This window comes from Chiloscyllium plagiosum, unplaced genomic scaffold (assembly GCF_037043375.1).
Source record: "Chiloscyllium plagiosum isolate Xiang-an unplaced genomic scaffold, Cpla_swu_hap1 HiC_scaffold_33, whole genome shotgun sequence".
Lineage (NCBI taxonomy): Eukaryota > Metazoa > Chordata > Chondrichthyes > Orectolobiformes > Hemiscylliidae > Chiloscyllium > Chiloscyllium plagiosum.
The window spans coordinates 14,449,591-14,468,945 of NW_028270171.1; the positions used below are offsets into that span (position 1 = coordinate 14,449,591).

Genomic DNA, 19,355 nt, shown 5'->3' on the forward strand with positions numbered 1-19,355 from the left:
CCTGGTATGGAAGGAAGATCGTATGAGGAAAGACTGAGACACTTGGGGCTGTTTTCATTAGAGAAAAGAAGGTTTAGGGGTGACTTGATTGAGGTGTACAAGATGATTAGGGGGTTAGATAGGGTTGACAGTGTGAACCTTTTCCCGCGTATGGAGTCGGGTATTACAAGGGGGCATAGCTTTAAATTAAGGGGGGGTAGATATAGGACTGAAGTTAGGGGTAGGTTCTTCACTCAGCGAGTCGTAAGTTCATGGAATGCCCTGCCAGTAGCAGTGGTGGACTCTCCCTCTTTATGGGCATTTAAGCGGGCATTGGATAGGTATATGGAGGATAGTGGGTTAGTATAGGTTAGGTGTGCTTGGATCGGCGCAACATCGAGGGCCCAAAGGGCCTGTACTGCGCTGTATTCTTCTATGTTCTATGTTCTATAATGGTGGGGGGCAAATCTCGAAGGTGCCAGATCAAGCGAGTTGCTTTGTTCTAGATGGTTCTGAAGCCCCTTGAGCAGCTTTGAAGCTAAACACTTATCCGGGCAGGAAGAAAGCATTTAGTGAGCTTTGAGAAGATTTGTAGCTCAGGTTGAGGTTCTGGGTCTAAATTTGCTCACTGTGCTGGAAGGTTTGTTTTCAGACGTTTCGTTATTTCCTGTTCTTTTTCTCAAAGTGGGGTAGGGGGAAATAATGTCACCAGCCCAAGGAAACCGAAACACATAAATAGAAAGCAATTCATTAACATCAGTGATTCACCGGAGGCTCACTGATGGTGTTATCTAGTATGGTGACGAAACCTCTGTAAACGAACCTTCCAGCTCAGCGAGCAAACTTATACCCAGAAAAGCATTTTATCACGCCCTTGACTTGTGCCTAAAAAACTTGCCTCATTATAATAGTTGCATTCTGCTACCTGCATTCTAAAGATGGGAAAGAAATAATTAGCTTACATCAATCAAGAGATAGCAAGCAGCCTGACCAAGATATACGCACAACTTACTCTGCTGAAGAGTCATTTCGACTTGAAACTCTCCATGGATGCTTCCTAACCCACTGTGTTTTTCCAGCACTTTTTTATTTTCAGTACACAACTCACTTCCGTATTTCAAAGTTCACTCCAAGGTAACAGCATGAAAAAAATCAGGCAGGATTTGTTTCTCTTATGATCCTCTCTCCCCTCAGAAAAAAAGGTGCAGGCCCTTGGTAGGATGTTGATATTACTGATGAAGGGCTTATGCCTCAAACGTCAACTTTCCTGCTCCTCGGGTGCTTGCTGACCTGCTGTGCTTTTCCAGCACCACACCCTCGACTCCGATCTCCAGCATCCACAGTCCTCACCTTCTCCCTGTTAATGTTAGGTACCCTCTAGTATCTATATAAAGTGACAATTCTAGACTCTTGTGGTGCAGTGGTAGCATCCATATCTCTGAGCTGAGGAGGCCCTGCTTCAAGTCCTACCTGCCCCAGACTTGTGTAATAACATTTCTGAAGAGGTTGATTACAGAATACCGAGACACTAGCCCTCAGAAGCGAGGCTATTTTTGCCATTGTTAGGCACTCAGGCTTGTGCAATTACTAAATGGGGGTTCAACCTACATGTTCCAGATGAGAATTGCCCCTCCTGAGGGTCCTGAGGCTAATTACAGAGCTTTGGCCAATGTCCTGCCCGAGATGAGCTAATGCCTGGGCCTTTCCTGACTTACTAATCATAGGTCTCATGTGACTTAATTGGCAAAGCTGGTACAAAGCAGGATTGCAAAGCCCCTGACATCAGACACACAAGGTTTTTGCTTTGAAAGCCTTCCCCATTGCTGTAAGGGAACAAAACCCATTACATGTCGGTGTCAACGCTCTGTGATGAAGATTGAATTGTGCCCACAATTCTCCACCTGACATCTCGCATCTCACCAGGGGTTAAGGCAAAAGCAAATTTCTGACATTCTTTCAAAGGAAGGAAAACAGTTTAGCCCTCTCCTAAATTTATTTTGAATGTGTTCATGGGATTTGGGCATCGCTGACTAGGCCAGGATTTGTTGCACATCCCCTAAATGCCCCAGAGAAGTTATTGGTGAGCTACCTTTGTAAACCACTGCGGTCCGAAGTGGGTAGGGACACCCACAGTGCTGCTTCAATTGTATTACGGCCTGAATGCCTTCTCCCATCTCCTCACCCAAACCCCTCACACACTAGGTCTTAGTGTCACATGGGCTGCTACCGCATATAACCCATTGTCAGCAGCTGATGGTCCCCATGAGTAGCTACTGATTCCCCCAGGCTGACCATTTCCTATACCATTGTCTGCCCAAGTGTTGTCCTCTCTCTTTGCAGGCTCCATCTCCACCAAGCCTTCAGTCCTCCCTGCTTCCCCCACCTCACCTTCGGTATATATGCCACTGAGACCTGGGGCAGGTAGGACTTGAAGCAGGGTCGCCTAGGCTCAGGGATATGGATGCTACCACTACACCTAGGTGGAATCCTAGGTAGAATTGTCACTTTATGGAGATACATTTCCTAGCTGCAGTCAGTTCTGAAGAAGGGTCACTGGCCTCGAACCTTTGCTTTCTCTCCTCAGATGTTGCCAGACTTGCTGAGTTGCTTCGGCAATTTCTGTGATTTTTGGAAACATTGTGTGTGTGTTTGGGGCTGGGAGAATTTTATGTGTACAGTGAGTCAGAAAGCACTTTGCTTTAACCCTCTGCTTAGAAGTTAGAAGTTCCCACCACTTGATTCCCACATTCAGTGAGTCCCAAATGGAATTCTTGGTCAGCCCTTCCCTAAGACAGAGGTTAGGAGAAATCCCACACACATTGTTGGAATCGGGAATCGTTTCCAACAGGGTATTGGTTGGCTGAGAATCATTTGTATATTTGCAGGAGAAACGCGATAACTATGTGAAACGGAAGATATATATGGAAGATATTATTCACAACTCCTCTAAACAGAGCTTTTGTTTCTTCGTGTTGTCATTCCCTATTGCTTTTTGTGCAATTGAGCCTTCATTCTTTACACTGATGAGTACGCCATTCAGCCCAACGAGCTAGCTCCACCATTCAGTTCAAGGGATCGAACTCAATGCCCCATCCCATGCTATCTCTATATCCATTGATGTCACTTGCCTCCAGAAACTGATCAATTTCTGTCTTAAACCTCCTCGATGACTGGGCCTCCACACACCCTCTGAGGGGGTTAATATATCCAAAGATACATTACCCTCTGATTGAAGGGATTACGCTCCCACCCCCCGTTCTCAGTCCTAAATGGTCTATCCCCAGCCTCATCTTACATTCACTGGAATCTTTTTCACATCCAGTCACCTGCTGTGAGAAGATTGTATGTTTCATTGAGGTCACCCCTCATGCTTCAGAACTCTAAGGAATACAGACTTAGTCTCCTCAATGCCTTGTCACTAAATAATTCCACCACCATGGAGATTTCGCTGGTTAACATGCTTTGCACTGCCTCTGTGGTTGTGCATCCTTCCTTAGAAAAGGAGACCAAAACTGTGCACAATACTCCACCGCGGTGGCTCAGTGGTTAGCACCAGGGACCTAGGTTCCATTCCAACCTCAGGCAACTGTCTTGCACATTGTCCCCGTGTCTGTGTGGGTTTCCTTCAGGTGCCTCCGGTTTCCTCCCATGGTTGAAAGCTGTGCAGGTTAGGTGAATTGGCCATGGGAAATTGTCCCGTAGTGTCCAGGGACGTGCAAGCTTGGTGGGTTAGCCATAGGAAATGCAGGGTTATGGGGATAGGGTGGGAAGGGGTGGAATACTCTTTGGAGGGTCATTGCAGTCTCAATTGGCTGAATGGTCCCTTTCTGTACTGTAGGGACTCCATAATTCTATGATTTTGGTATCATCACTGATGACTATTGTGCATTCCACCACGATTTGTTTCAGCTGTACAGGACATTGGTTTGGCCACTTTTTGGAAGACTGCATTCAATTCTGGTCTCCCTGTGATAGGAAGGATGTTGAGAAACTTGAAAAGGTTCAGAAAAACTTTATAAGAATGTTGCCTGGGTTGGAGGGTTTGTGCTAGCAGGAGTGGCTGGATAACGCTGGAGCTATTTTCCCTGGAGTGTCGGAGGCTGAGGGGTGACCTCAGGGAGGTTTATAAAATCATGAGGGGCAGGGATAGGGTGAATAGCCAAGGTCTTTTCCCCAGGGTAGTGGAGTCCAAAACTAGAGGGCATAGGTTTAAGGGGCTAGATTTAAAAGGGATGAAAGGAACAGCCTTTTCACATCGACGGTGGTGCATGTATGAAACGAGCTGCCAGAGGAAGTGGTGGAGTTTGGTACAATGACATCATTTAAAAGGCATCTGGGTACATGAATAGGAAGAGTTGAGAGAGAAAATGCTGGCTAATGGGCTAAGATTTATTTACAATATCTGGAGTCAGAATTAACACGTTGGACCGAAGGTTCTGTTTCTGTGCAGCTCTGTGACCCTATCTGCTCCCAACTACTGGAATCGGGTATCGATCCAGATCTGTCTGTTTCCTAGCACCCGATATAGCTGAGCTCTAACCTGGATTAGGAGAGCTCCCTCCTCTCTAATTGTGCCCCTGGAACCCAGGCTTCCTGGCCCAGACGAAAGGGACACTTCCACTGTGCTACAAGAACCCTCATGTTCACTTGGCCTGTACATTCAGACAACTAGTGACATCTCACAGCCATGCAAAATTGATTCAAAATTACAAACCACTTCTGAGAATTGCCTCCAACAAACGTTTATGGCCCATTTCCCCCATTTGCAATGATTTTTTACTCATAACTAACGTCCATGGGTATTGAATTTCTGGTAATATAGCTTTGATTTCTCTCCAAGTGAGCTCTCTGCAGCGCCCTGGAGATTAATCTTGAATTCTTGGAAATTCCAAGAACCATTCTGCAGAGTTGACAAGTCTAAGCTGGAAAATCGCTATAAACGTAATGAACTCATTGTGCTTCAAGGAAGCAACAAAGAATATCTTCTTTCATTGGGTGCCACATGCAATGGCTGGAAACACTGATACCCAATGCAAAAAACTAGATGGATTATACCCAAAAGGTTTGAAATCAAATTGGAGCTCCCCCTGTTTGACCCACCCTTCACCTTTGGTTTGGGGACATTGGGAAATGGATAGGGAACCACTTCAAGGTGACTGCCTCTAGCTGGGAGAGGTACCATTGTTGCTGGGCAAATCCCATGCCCTGGCAACCAATTAAAGTAATTGGCACAGGGAAGTCTTCAGCTCGGGGAAAGCTCAACGTCATAATCGAACTGAGATCAACCAAGAAGTGAAGGCAAGGGAAGAAACACAGAAAATAGGATTAGGCCATTCGGCCCCTCAGGCCTGCTTTGCCATTCCATATGATCATGGCTGACCATCCCACTTGACCTCGTTCCCACATTCTCACTATACCCTTAGATCCCTTTAGGCTAAGGACTATATCTAACTCCTATTCAATGTTTTGGCCTGACAAAGTCTTTTCCCTAGGTTGGGGGGAGTCCAGAACTAGGGGGCATAGGTTTAGGGTGAGAGGGGAAAGATATAAAAGGGACCTAAGGGGCAACTTTTTCATGCAGATGGTGGTACGTGTATAGAATGAGCTGCCAGAGGAAGTAGTGGAGGCTGGTACAATTACAACATTTAAGAGGCATTTGGATGGGTATCTGAATAGGAAGGGTTTGGAGGGATATGGGCCGGGTGCTGGCAGGTGGGACTAGGTTGGGTTGGGATATCTGGTCAGCATGGACGAGTTGGACCGAAGGGTCTGTTTCTGTGCTGTACATCTCTATGACTCTAACCCCTTTCTGTGGCAGAGAATTCCATGAGCTCTCCACTCTCTGGGTGAAGACATTTCTCCTCTTCAGAATCCTCAATGGCCTACCCGCATCCTTCGACTGTGACCAAACTAATTCCAAAAAAACTATTAAAAAGGAGAATATTCAGCATTGACTTTCGACCTGTATAGTTAATACCTCATTAAGGACAGAAGATCTGTGTAGTCTGGTTGTACAGGAACACCCTCCTTCAGAGTTACATCCCTGCAAGAGGAAAAACGATATAGTAAGAAGAGCTGAGAAACGATTTGAGGATTTTATAACTATTTTACTATTACAGTCATTGTCAAATACTCCATTTTCACCAGGATGTTGCCAGTTATGGGGAGAGACTGGACAGACTGGGATTGTTTACCCTGGAGTGAAGGAGGCTGAAGGAGGATCTGTATACAACATTACGAGAGGCAAAGACAGAGTAGATTGTGAGAATCTCTTCCCCATGGCAGGCCATATGGCATACATTTAAAGTTAGATGCAAGCAGTTGAGAGGAGATCTGAGGAAAGTCTTTTTCACCCAGACGGTGGTAGGTATATGGAACATGCTGTCTGAGCGGGTGGTGGAAGCAGACACTCCCGCAACATTCGAAAACCCAAAGAAACCCAAACATACATCTGGATGATGAAGGGGCAGAGCAGGCTATGGACCAGATGAGATAAATAGGATTACTGCAGTTTGGTATTTAGTAGTTGGCAGACAAGGTGGGCCAAAGGGCCTGTTTCGATGCTGTATGTCTCTCTATGAACCTATAATTACTGCCCCACATTTACAAAACAGATTACATATTAATTTCAGACTTCACTGTTTTCATCTGACTGTCCTGAGATTCACCATTCTTCCTCAAGAAGTCACATGACTCCAGGTTATAGTCCAATAAACTTATTTGAAATCAGGTGAACTGACGAAGGAGCAGCGCTCCGCAAGCATGTGATTTCAAAGAAACCTATTGGACTGTAAGCTGGTGTCATGTGACTTCTGACCTTGTCCATCCGAGTTCAACACCAGCACCTCCACATCATGGCCTCCCCAAGAGGCCTGAGGCCTTAATATGCAACCACATAACCCTGGGTCTACTCTTGGCTCAGTGTATTCACATTCACTGTCAACAGGAATCACAAATGTATCAAACAAAAGTGAAGCCTTTTGAGGCCAAAGCGAAAGAAAAAGACAAAACTGGAGCCTTTAAGAAACACGTTGATACGTTCGTTAAACACAATCTTTTTCTCAGTCACTAACAGCTGGAGTTCTTCATTGTCGGTCTGAGATGCCAAGAGAATACTTCAAACATTCAGAGGCCCCGGGCCTACTCTGAATTTCCTGTAAGACCATGCCAACACTTAGCTTTGCTCCTGGCTGCCACAAACCAACCTATGGTTCTCATGAAACATTTGGAAGTATAAAGCATCAGTGTCGCCCAACAGATATCAGTCTGCCAGCTGTCAGTTGGCATGAGCAAGGGTTATTCCCATGTCCCCCCCAAACCTTGGCCCTCAGAGCAGGGAGGGCAGCCAACATACACTTGTATTGATTATCCTGAGGCAGATTGTCAATGCAACTTGAAAAACAAAACAAATCCTGCCTTAAACTCCTGACTGGAAAGTGCTATTGAACTCTTAAATCAAGTGGCCTTTCTTTACCTGAGGTGGAAGTAATATTGCAGGCTTACAGCCATCCCCAACTCAATTCTTGCACGTTTTCTTAATGTTTGTTCATGGAGGTGGTCATTGTTGGCTAGGTCACCATTTATTGCCCCACCCTAATTAGTAACAGACATTAATGTGGGTCTGGAGTCACACGTAGGCCTGGGTAAGGATGCCAGATTTTTTTTGTTAAAGGACAGAAAGGTTTTAATGATAATCGATAGTGGTTGCCATTAGACCAGCTCTTATTCCACATTTTTTAAAATTCAAATGTCACCAACAACCATAATGAGATTCAAATCCATGTTCCCCAGGAATTGGACTGGGGTTCTGGATTACACCTCCTCCTACTGCCCCCTTGACCATGACCCCACCTCCCACCACCAAACCATCATCTCCCAGACCATCCATAACCTCATCACCTCAGATGATCTCCCATCCACCACCTCCAACCTCATAGTCCCACAACCCCGCACCGCCCGTTTCTACCTCCTGCCCAAAATCCACAAACCTGACTGCCCCGGCTGACCCATTATATCAGCCTGCTCCTGCCCCACCGAACTCATCTCTGCATACATCGACAGGGTCCTGTCCCCCTTAGTCCAAGAACTCCCCACCTACATTCGGGACACCACCCATGCCCTCCACCTCCTCCATGATTTTCGCTTCCCCGGCCCCCAATGCCTTATCTTCACCATGGACATCCAGTCCCTGTACACCTCCATCCCCCATCACGAAGGCCTCAAAATGATGAGGATGTTAGGAGATTACAGGGTGACCTGGACAAGTTAGGTGAGTGGGCAGATGCATGGCAGATGCAGTTTAATGTGGATAAATGTATGGTTATCCAATTTGGTGGCAAGAACAGGAAGGCAGACTACTACCTCAATGAAATCAATTTATGTAAAGGGGCATTACAGAGAGATCTGGGTGTTCTTGTACACCAGTCAATGAAGGCAAGCATGCAGGTACAGCAGGTAGTGAAGAAGGCTAATAGCATGCTGGCCTTCATAAAAGAGGAATTCAGTATAGAAGCAAAGAGGTGCTTCTGCAGCTGTACAGGGCCCTGGTGAGACCACACCTGGAGTACTATGTGCAGTTCTGGTCTCCAAATTTGAGAAAAGACATTCTGGCTATTGAGGGAGTGCAGCGTAGGTTCACGAGGTCAATTCCTGGAATGGCAGGATTACCTTACACTGAAAGACTGAAGCGACTGGGCTTGTATATCCTTGAGTTTCGAAGATTGAGAGGGGATCTGATTGAGACGTATAAGATTATGAAAGGATTGGACACTCTGGCAGTAGGAAACATATTTCCACTGATGGGTGAGTGCCGAACCAGAGGATACAGCTTAAAAATACGGGGTAGACCATTTAGGACAGAGCTCAGGAGAAAATTCTTCACCCAGAGAGTGGTGGCTGTGTGGAATGCTCTGCCCCAGAGGGCAGTGGAGGCCCACTCTCTGGAATCATTTAAGAAGGAGTTGGATAGAGCTCTCAAAGATAGTGGAATCAAGGGTTATGGAGATAAGGCAGGAACAGGATACTGATTAGGAATGATCAGCCATGATTATATTGAATGGCAGTGCAGGCTCAAAGGGCTGAATGGCCTACTCCTGCACCTATTGTCTATTGTCTATTGTCTAAAGCCCTCCGCTTCTTCCTGTCCTGCCGAACCAACCAGTACCCTTCCACTGACACCCTCCTTCGACTGACTGAACTGGTCCTCACTCTGAACAACTTCTCTTTCGAATCCTCCCACTTCCTCCAAACCAAAGGAGTAGCCATGGGCACCCGCATGGGCCCCAGCTATGCCTGCCTCTTCGTCGGATATGTGGAACAGTCCATCTTCTGCAGCTACACTGGCATCATCCCCCACCTTTTCCTCCACTACATCGATGACTGTATCGGCGCTACCTCGTGCTCCCACGAGGAGGTTGAACAGTTCATCCTCTTTACTAACACCTTCCACCCCGACCTCAAATTTACCTGGACCGTCTCAGACTCCTCCCTCCCCTTCCTAGACCTCTCCATTTCTATCTTGGGCGACCGTCTCAGCACGGACGTTTACTATAAACCGAAAGACTCCCATGGCTACCTAGATTACACCTCCTCCCACCCTGCCCCCTGTAAAAATGCCATCCCATATTCCCAATTCCTTCGCCTCCGCTGCATCTGCTCCCAGGAGGACCAATTCCAATACCAAACAACCCAGATGGCCTCCTTCTTCAAAGACTGCAATTTCTCCTCAGACGTGGTTGACAATGCTCTCTTCCCGCTCCTCCGCCCTTGAACCCGCCCCTCCAATTGCCACCAGGACAGAACCCCACTGGTCCTCACCTACCACCCCACCAACCTCCAGGTACATCGTATCATCCTTCGTCATTTCCGCCACCTCCAAACAGACCCCACCACCAAGGATATATTTCCCTCCCCTCCCCTATCAGCGTTCCGGAAAGACCACTCCCTCCGTGACTCCCTTGTCAGGTCCACCCCCCCCCCACCAACCCAACCTCCACTCCTGGCACCTTACCCTGCAACCACAAGAAATGCAAAACTTGCACCCACACCTCCCCCCTCACTTCCCTCCAAGGCCCCAAGGGATCCTTCCATATCCATCACAAATTCACCTGCACCTCCACACACATCATTTACTGCATCCACTGCACCTGATGTGGCCTCCTCTACATTGGGGAGACAGGCCACCTACTTGTGGAACGTTTCAGAGAACACCTCTGTGACACTCGCACCAACCAACCCAACCGCCCTGTGGCTGAACACTTTAACTCCCCCTCCCACTCCACCAAGGACATGCAGGTGTTTGGCCTCCTCCATCGCCAGACCATGGCAACACGACACCTGGAGGAAGAGCGCCTCATCTTCCGCCTAGGAACCCGCCAACCACAAGGGGTGAATACAGATTTCTCCAGCTTCCTCATTTCCTCTCCCCCCACTTTATCTCAGTCCCAACCCTCGGACTCAGCACCGCCTTCTGGACCTGCAATCTTCTTCCCGACCTCTCCACCCCCACCCCCTCACCGGCCTATCACCCTCACCTTAACCTCCTTCCACCTATCGCATTCCCAACACCACTCCCCCAAGTCCTTCCTCCCTACCTTTTATCTTAGCCTGCTTGGCACACCCTCCTCATTCCTGAAGAAGGGCTTATGCCCGAAACGTCGATTGTCCTGCTCCTTGGATGCTGCCTGACCTGCTGCGCTTTTCCAGCAACACATTTTTCAGTTCTGGATTACTGGCCCAGTCACACTGTCTGCCCTCATTATCAAGGGGAGGGGAGGACATGGATACAAACTTCAAAGTTAACTTCTCTCATTCCTACCATCGCTCGGATCAAATAATTTACCACAGACTTCCTGGTCTTTAAAATGCAGCTTCATACCACATCAGTCCAGATAACATGTGACTTACGGCTGGAGTCATTTGAGATCAGTGCAGGCCCCGGAATATTATAATAGAATTCCTGCAGTGTGGATACAGATCCTTTGGGTCAGCAAGTACACACAGACCCTCCGAAGAGTAACCCATCTACACCCATCCCCCTACACTATTATCCTATATTTACCCCTGATTATTGCACCTAAACTACATATTCCTGAACACTATGGGCAATTTAGCAGGGCCAGTTCACCTAACCTACACATCTCTGAACACTATGGGCAATTTAGCATGGACAATTCACCTAACCTACACATCTCTGAACACTATGGGCAATTTAGCAGGGCCAGTTCACCTAACCTACACATCTCTGAACACTATGGGCAATTTAGCATGGACAGTTCACCTAACCTACACATCTCTGAACACTATGGGCAATTTAGCAGGGCCAGTGCATCTAACCTACACATCTTTGGATTGTGACAGGAAACAGGAGCACCCAGAGGAAACCCACACAGGCAGTCACCCGAGGCTAGAATCAAACCCAGGTCCCTGGCGCTATGAAGCGACAGTGCTAACCACTGAGCCACCCTGCTGCAAAGGTCAACAAGAATTGCAGCTTTTAAACTGCAGTTAAAAGGTTGTTGGAAACCACCTGCCTTTGCCTTCGATAATAAAGTGACAGCATATTCAAGGCATTTCAAATGTGAAGAAATGGCTCTGATCACCAGAATGATTTCGGGAGGAGGGATTTTTACAAACAAGATCAGATTCCAAGACCTGGGATCACCCTTCCTGCAGCAAAGACGATTGAGAGGAGTTTTGATCATGGTGGACAAATTCTTGATAGGTTTAGACCAGATGAAGAAGTGCTGGGAGAATAGATGTAAGGGTTTGGGGAAGAAATATGAGGGAGTTGGAGACGTTCTATACAGCGAGTGGTAACGATTTGGAATCTGATGTCTACAGGCCGACCAAAATGGTGAATGATTTCAAAAGAAAATTGCAAATTGCAAAATTGGAAAGGAGTTAAGAAGCATGGGGATAAAGTGGGAAAATGGGGCTGATTGGGTTACTTAATAAAAGCATCTATGGAATTAAGGGGCCTCATGACTCCATGGCCTAGATTTTTGCAGAGTCAGAACTACTTAGTGACAGTTCAGCATCATAAAAAAAGTATTTTTTAAACGAGAATTTGTTTGGACAGCTGGAAAGAACTGTTGATTTTGTTTGGATTGACCATCTTTACAATAACTTATTTTCTCTGTGATCACTTTTGTCAATATCTCATTATTTATTTACACTCATTAAGGGGTATGAAGTGGTTAACACTGTTTTTATTGCAACTTTGTGGTCAGTTTTTATTTATTCATTTACAGGATGAGGGTGTCGCTGGCTACGCCAGCATTTATTGCCCATCCCAGAGAGCAGTTAAGTGTCAACCACATTGCTGTGGGTCTGGAGTCACTTGTAGTCTAGACCAGGTAAGAATGGAAGTTTTCCTCCCCAAAGCACATTAGTGAACCAGATGGGCTTTTCCAACAATTAACAATGGCTTCATGGTCATCACTGGATTCTTAATTCCAAATTTTCTTTTTGAACTCAAATTTCACCATCTGTCATTGACAGAATTCAAACTCTGTCCCCAGGACACTATCTAGGTCTTTGGATTAACAGACCAGCAATAATACCTCTCAGTCATCGCTTCCCCAACTGTTTGCTGATTAGTTCTATTGGATTATAGAAATAACTGTCTTTTCCCAAAACTGTTCATAGTTATTGGAGGGTTCATTGTGTCTGTACAATATATATTCTGAGCAGACAGGTATAGATTGGCAAGGAGAGTGTGAGGGTTCACTGGGGTGTGTGGGGAGAATGGGTTGGCATTGATGTGGTGTGGTGGTGATAAGGGTCTGTAAGGAGTGGTGTGCGTATGAGGGATGAGACTAACATTCTTTAATGAAACTGGGATAGAACCCTAAAGAATGAAGACAGGCTTTTCCATGAGTGTTCTCTGGCTCTTGATTGTGTCCACCTTCAATTTACTTCTAGTGGGGGGGGGGGGGGGGGGGGGGGGGGGGGGGGGGGCGGCAGTGGTCAGTGGACCCATCCTCATGCCATATCTGTGCCTCAGCGTGTTGAGGGTTTGGTGCTGGAAAAGGACAGCAGGTCAGGCAGCTTCCGAGGAGCCAGGCTTATGCCCAAAACATCGACTCCCCTGCTCCTCGGATGTTGCCTGACCTGCTGTGTTTTTCCAGCACCACACTCTCAAACCCTGATCTCGAGCATCTGCAGTCCTCACTTTCTCCCTGCGCCTCAGAGTGCAAGGTGAGCAATTTAGAAGTTCGGGTGTTCTATTTTTTGGTTGTTGCAGATGGACGAGCCAGAAGACCATGGAATTTCCACTCAAACTATCATATTGGTATTGAAACTCCAGGCCTCCGACTCTATATTACCCAAGCAACTTGTCAATGTTCTTTGAGACAATTTACAGAATGAAATATCTACTACTTGTTGTTTTATTTTCTTGCGCCAACATCACGTAACCACATACCTGATCTTCGAGCACTGGATATCGTGGTAGATGCATCGGAACCTGTGAGCATCTGTGAGTCGTCTTTTCGAGACAGTTCCTTCCGATAAATCTTTAATAATCCTCACAAAACACTGGGGGAAGATCCCAGTGTAGTTATTCAGCATGCCCTAATTTCAGAATGCAGATGGGAGAAAAACATTAAAAGAATCAGACAGGCAAACGAAGAGAACAGCCATTACACAAGGACTTCAGCACGGAAGCGGGAAAAAGAAGAAATAAATGAACAAGCTAAAGAAAAGAGGAATGGAGAAAAGCGGGTGAAAACAGAATTGCTGAGGCGTCTATGGTTCCAGTCCCAAGCTCAAAATATGGGGTCGGCCATTTTGGATTGAGATAAGACCATAAGACACAGGAGCAGAAATTAGGCCATTCAGCCCATTGAGTCTGCTCTGCCATTCAGTCATGGCTGATAAATTTCTCAACCCCATTCTCCCGCTTTCTGCCCATAACCCTTGATCCCCTTGACAATCAAGAACTTATCTATCTCAGTCTTAAATATACTCAATGACCTGGCCTCCACAGCCTTCAGTGGCAATGAATTCCATAGAGTCACCACTCTCTGGCTGAAGACATTTCTCCTTATCTCCATTCCAAAGGTCTTCCCTTTACTAGGTCTATGTCCTCGGGTCCTAGTCTCTCCTACCAATGAAAACATCTTCCCAACATAAAGAAGTATTTTTAAATACGCAGGGTTGTGAAACTTTGGAATGTTCTGTGTCACAGAGCTGTCAATGCTCAATCTTTAAGTAAGCTCTAGATCCACGGATGTTTGGGATCTGAGAGAATTTTTTTTCTTTTATTCTTTCATGCGATGTTGGTGTGGCTAGCACGGCCAGCCTTTACTTCCCATTCCTAATCATCCTTGAACATCATGGCTAGCCCATTCCTGAGGTCAGTTTATGGGTCAAGTACATTGGTGTGGACCTAGAGTCACATGGAGGCCAGACTGGTTAAGGATGACAGATTTCCCTCCATAAAGGGCATTAGTGAACCAGATGGGTTTTTACATCAGCTGTTATGGCTACCATTACTGAAATTAGCTTTATATTCCAAAGATCTGAACTGAATTTGGATTCGAGTTGGATTTGAACCCATGGCCCAGCTGTGTTAGCCTTGGTTTCTGGATTGCTAACCCAGTGACATTACCACAATGCCACCCTTTTCCTTCTAAGGATTAGGGAATTGTGAAACATGGGGATAATTTAGGAAGACCAAGTTAAGGTGGATTGACCACGATCATATTAAATGGTACAGCATATTGAAAAGGCTGAGTGGTCTGCCTCTGGCCTTATTTCTTATGATGTAATGTTCTTGGGAGAAAGAAAACATACATTGTCCTTGGATTGTGTAGAATTTGAGCTTTGGTTAAAACAAAAAACCAACATTTTTCATCAGAATAGCATTGCAAAGAAGTCAAATCTTGAAGGGAACAACAATTTATATTGCTTGAGAAAATGTGAATGGTCAGCAAGTCAACTCTGATTGCCGTGAGGAATCCAACTCAAAATGTGGCTCCTTTAAGCTTGCTAGAAACTCCATATATTCATAGACAGTGGCCTCTCCTCTGTAGACAAAAAGAACATCTCCAGGCATTGTGTCTTTTGTGGATTAAACAAAAACATGGCAGCAATAGCTCCCTTGTCCAACCATTCAGAATCAACTAACCAAACCAATTTTCCCTCCACCACTCCTCTGCAGCCTTTATGAGCCTGACCCTTGATGCTGTGGAACAAGATCCAACAACAATCACCTCAAGACCCAACCACCTCTACCTGGTCACTGAGTTGGAGATGGTGCAGATGGAACGATGGACCGATGGGCACTTTCACAAACAAGTACTTGACATTAACTTAAACAGATACGTTTTCAGAATATACTGAATGTGATATAATTCTATGATTAATGTTTTGCTTTTATTGGTACCTGGGGGTTGTGTTCATTTCCAAGTGCTAAAATGGAAATGCGCTATGGAAAATAGTTTGGGTTACTGTCCATAAATAAGGTACGGCTCAAATTTGCTTAATATTCTGTTTCATGTTCTTTAAATACTTAGTGGATGCCATTCAACAGCTTGCTGAGCCCTCTCTTATTATAAACAAAGTGGAAGGAGATCACTCTGTGGTTTGGTAGACTGTTTGTTATTTCTGTAACATAGTTGGGTCGGCTTTAGCTTTGCAATAAACCTGTTATTATAACTGGGAGTTACCATATTTGAACACACAATCCATATATTATTTTTTCTTCGCCAAATACAAAGCCTTCTCCTGTCAATGTCAGTTCTTACACTGAAACACATCTGCTGGCCACATTCTTTCAATACAGCTGGGCACCATCTGGCCACAATAAAATACAACCAGCTTGTCAAAATATACCTTTGTAATCTTCTGAAACAAGTGGGGATTTCGAAGGTAATTGAAGGAACAAGGCATTGGAGCAATGGCAAACCAGAGCCAAATGAAGAAAGTAAAGACTTGGTGAGGAATTAACAAAGAAGAATAGGGAAGTGACCCTCTTCTGTTACAGATACAGGCGAGTCCCCAACTTGCAACCGGTTTCCATTCTGGAGTCTGTTTGCAAGTCGATTTGTCCGCAGGTCAGAACACAATGTAAGACAATACAAAATAAACACTGGAAGAACTGCGGATGCTGTAAATCAGAAACAAAAACAGAAATTGCTAGAACGGACAGGGTCACCAGAGCCGAAACGTTAACTGATTTCTTTCCACAGCTGCTACCAGGGATTTTCTGTTTTGGTAGGACAATACGAAATAGCTGTTTGCAAGTACAGTAAACGATGTATGTGGGATCTTTAAAATAACACCGCTGCATGATGTTGCATTCATAAGTTTGAGCATTCATAAGTTGGATGTTTATAAGTAGTGGGATCCCCCCGTATAGTTTCTCAGTAGGAAAACAGAGCAAGATTTGGGTTCATCAGAATTCTGCCGTCTTTTTCTGGATACACACAGTTCAACTCACTTGTTATTGCTGAACTACACATTGATTCCCAAACCATTAACACCTTCAGTTTTTAAATTCTCATCTTTGTGTTCAAATCCCTCTATGGCCTTGCCCCTCTCAATCTCTCTTATCTCTTCCGGCCATGTACCCCTTCAATATCTCTGTACGTCTCCAATTCTGGCCTCTTGTCCATCACTGCACAGAGGGAAGACCAGGAATACTTGGAAATGAATGTACCTGTCATACTGGAGCTCCATTCTCCAGTGGACAGGATGAGTTGAAGCAGGAAATCTCATACACTGGTTTTACTGCTTTTTCCTGCAGGGTACTTTTAATCATTTGCAGCCTTGCCTAAAGCTGTTGAGTGCGTCAACTCTACAACTTCCTCCCTAAACCTCTCCATTTCACTTCTCTCCTTTAAGACACTCTTTCAAACCTACCTCCCTGGCCAGGCTTTTCATCACCTGTTCTGATACCTCCATACGAGACTGAGTGTCAAATTGTGCTCCGTAACATGCGTTGATACATTTTGTTGCATTAAAGGTGCTATATAAATACAGGCAATTTGTTATCTCTTGCAGCATCCACTTTGCTTTTGTTTTTAATCACTGGGGCCTGGGTCTTGGCTAGAGTGGGTCTGTTGTACATCAGGGATCAATACAGAGATAACACCAGTTTCTTCATGCGCGACACATTCTGTTTAAAGTCTTTTAAAATGTCTGCTCCATGCTTTAGATCTAGCTTCGAACTCGTGTCATAAACTTCAACAATCCTTTTATGTTTCTCTGAGTCCACATCCAAGCTTAACTAATCAAGCACTGGCAGCATAGATCAGTTACCAGACTCATGTAATCAAAGCCAGAGTAACTCAACGATACAGTATCCTCCTTCCATTGAGGTTTTACTATTCTTCCTTTACTGTGCATGGGGCTGTCACTCAAGTACAACAGAAGTTGCTCAGGATTCTGGAATGGAAATGGACAACTTCTCTAGCACTCAGCAAGTTCAAGATTTCTGTCCTGCAATGACATAGTTTATTTAGAAATTACCCAATTAGATACATCAATTTGTACATCCCATAAGTTATGCAATCTTGCCAAATATGAATGAAAGGTAAGGTCTTGATTTGTGAAGTCTGTGAAAACCTTTTACCAATGTTCATGGTACAACTCTGCACCTTATGGGATAGACACCAGGTATTTAAGAGAGTTTCATTCCTACTGCATTGCTTTCTGACAACTGCACATTACATGTCACAAGAAAACAGAAATGACTCATACCAGGCCTTCACTCTGCATCTGTCTTTTAGAGTCATAGAGTCAAACATCATGGAAACAGACCCTTCACTCCAACCAATCCATGCCAACCATAATCCCAAACTCAACTAGTCCCACCTACCTGCACTCGGCCCATATCCCTCCAAACATTTCCTATTAATGTACTTATCCCAAGGCCTTTTAAATGTTGTAACTGCACCCACATCCACCCCAGGGAAGGCAATGACTTAGTGGTATTATCACTGGGCGGTGAATCCAGAGACCCTAATAATGTTCTGGGAATCTCGTTTCAAATCCTGCCATGGCAGATGGTGGAATTTGAATTTAATTAAACAAACAAATTCTAGAGTTAAGAATCTAATGATGATCATGAACCCCATCTGGTTTGCTAATGCCCTTTAGGGAAGGAAACTGCCAGTCTTGCTTACATGTGACAGCAGACCCACAGCAGTGTAGTTGACTCTCAACTGCCCTCTGGGCAATAAGTGATGGCTTAGCCAGTGATGCACACCCCGAACAAATTTTTAAAAACTTCCTCAGGAAGGTCATTCCACACACACGAATGACCCCAAATGCAAAAAACGTTGGCCCTCATGTCTTTTTTAAACGTTTCTCCTCTCACCTTAAATATATTCCCCAGTTTCAAAATCTCCCACCTTGGAAAAAGACCCTTGTCATTCACCTTACCTACACCCCTCATGACTTTATAAACCGCCATAAGGTCACCTCTCAATCTCTTATGCTCCAGTGGAAAATGTCCCAGCTTGTCCAGCCTTTAATCAATAGCACCCTGCCCCCAGTGATGGAAGTAAAAGTCCCAAGATACAGTTCAAAGAGGAACAGACAGTTCCTACCAGTCAATCGCCTGATCAATATTTATCTATCTACCAATGACTTAAACAAAAAAACCAACTCCAGATTACCTGGTCATTATCACGTTGCTGCTTGTCAGAGGTTGCTGTGCATAAATTGGTTGATGCAGTTAATACATTGTGACACTGACTCCAAAAGTGCTCAGTAGATTCAACAGCTCTTGGGACACCTGGTGCTTATGAAAGGTGGGATTTTGTCAATGCTAGTTGCTCTTTGGGTACAATTAGTGCTCATCAAAACATCACTTAGAGTTTGCAGCGGTTTCTTGCTGCTGACCCTATGTTAATTTTGCTCATTAACAGTATTGAAATGCAATTTGATGTCTCCACTTTCTGGTGAGCTCCCAGTCTATGTGCACTTAGAGCTACTGAACTAAAGTTGAACCCGAGAATTTCTGGTTGAAGCTAAGCTTTCTCTGCTCAGCACATAGGCAAACTATCAAGTACCAACAGTGAGCAACCCTGAAAAACCATGCCTGAGAAACACACACAGACACAAAGAGCATTCTATCTACACAAAACCCAACTAGGGTGGCACGGTGGCTCAGTGGTTAACACTGCAGTCTCACAGCGCCAGGGACCTGGGTTTGATTCTAGCCTCTGTTAACTGTTTGCGTGATGTTTGCACATTCTCCGTGGGTTTCTTCTGATTTCCACCCACAGTCCAAAAACCATGTTGGTTAGATGGATTGGCCATGCTAAATTGTCCATAGTGTCCAGGGATGTTCAGGTTGGGTGGGTTAGTCATGGGGAATGCAGGGTTACAGGGATGGGATGGGATGCTCTTCAGAGAGTCGC

At 45.2% G+C, this 19,355-nt stretch overlaps 1 protein-coding gene across 1 annotated transcript in view; it reads right to left on the reverse strand.

Annotated features, from left to right (window-relative positions):
* Positions 1-19,355, reverse strand: part of ncf4 (neutrophil cytosolic factor 4) — an 86,951-nt gene that overhangs the window by 14,239 nt on the left and 53,357 nt on the right. The window contains exons 8-9 of the mRNA XM_043679769.2: positions 13,406-13,554; positions 5,957-6,022 (exon numbers count right to left, since the gene is read on the reverse strand). Coding sequence (XP_043535704.1) covers positions 5,957-6,022; positions 13,406-13,554 — 215 coding nt within the window. The remainder of the gene's footprint in view (positions 1-5,956; positions 6,023-13,405; positions 13,555-19,355) is intronic.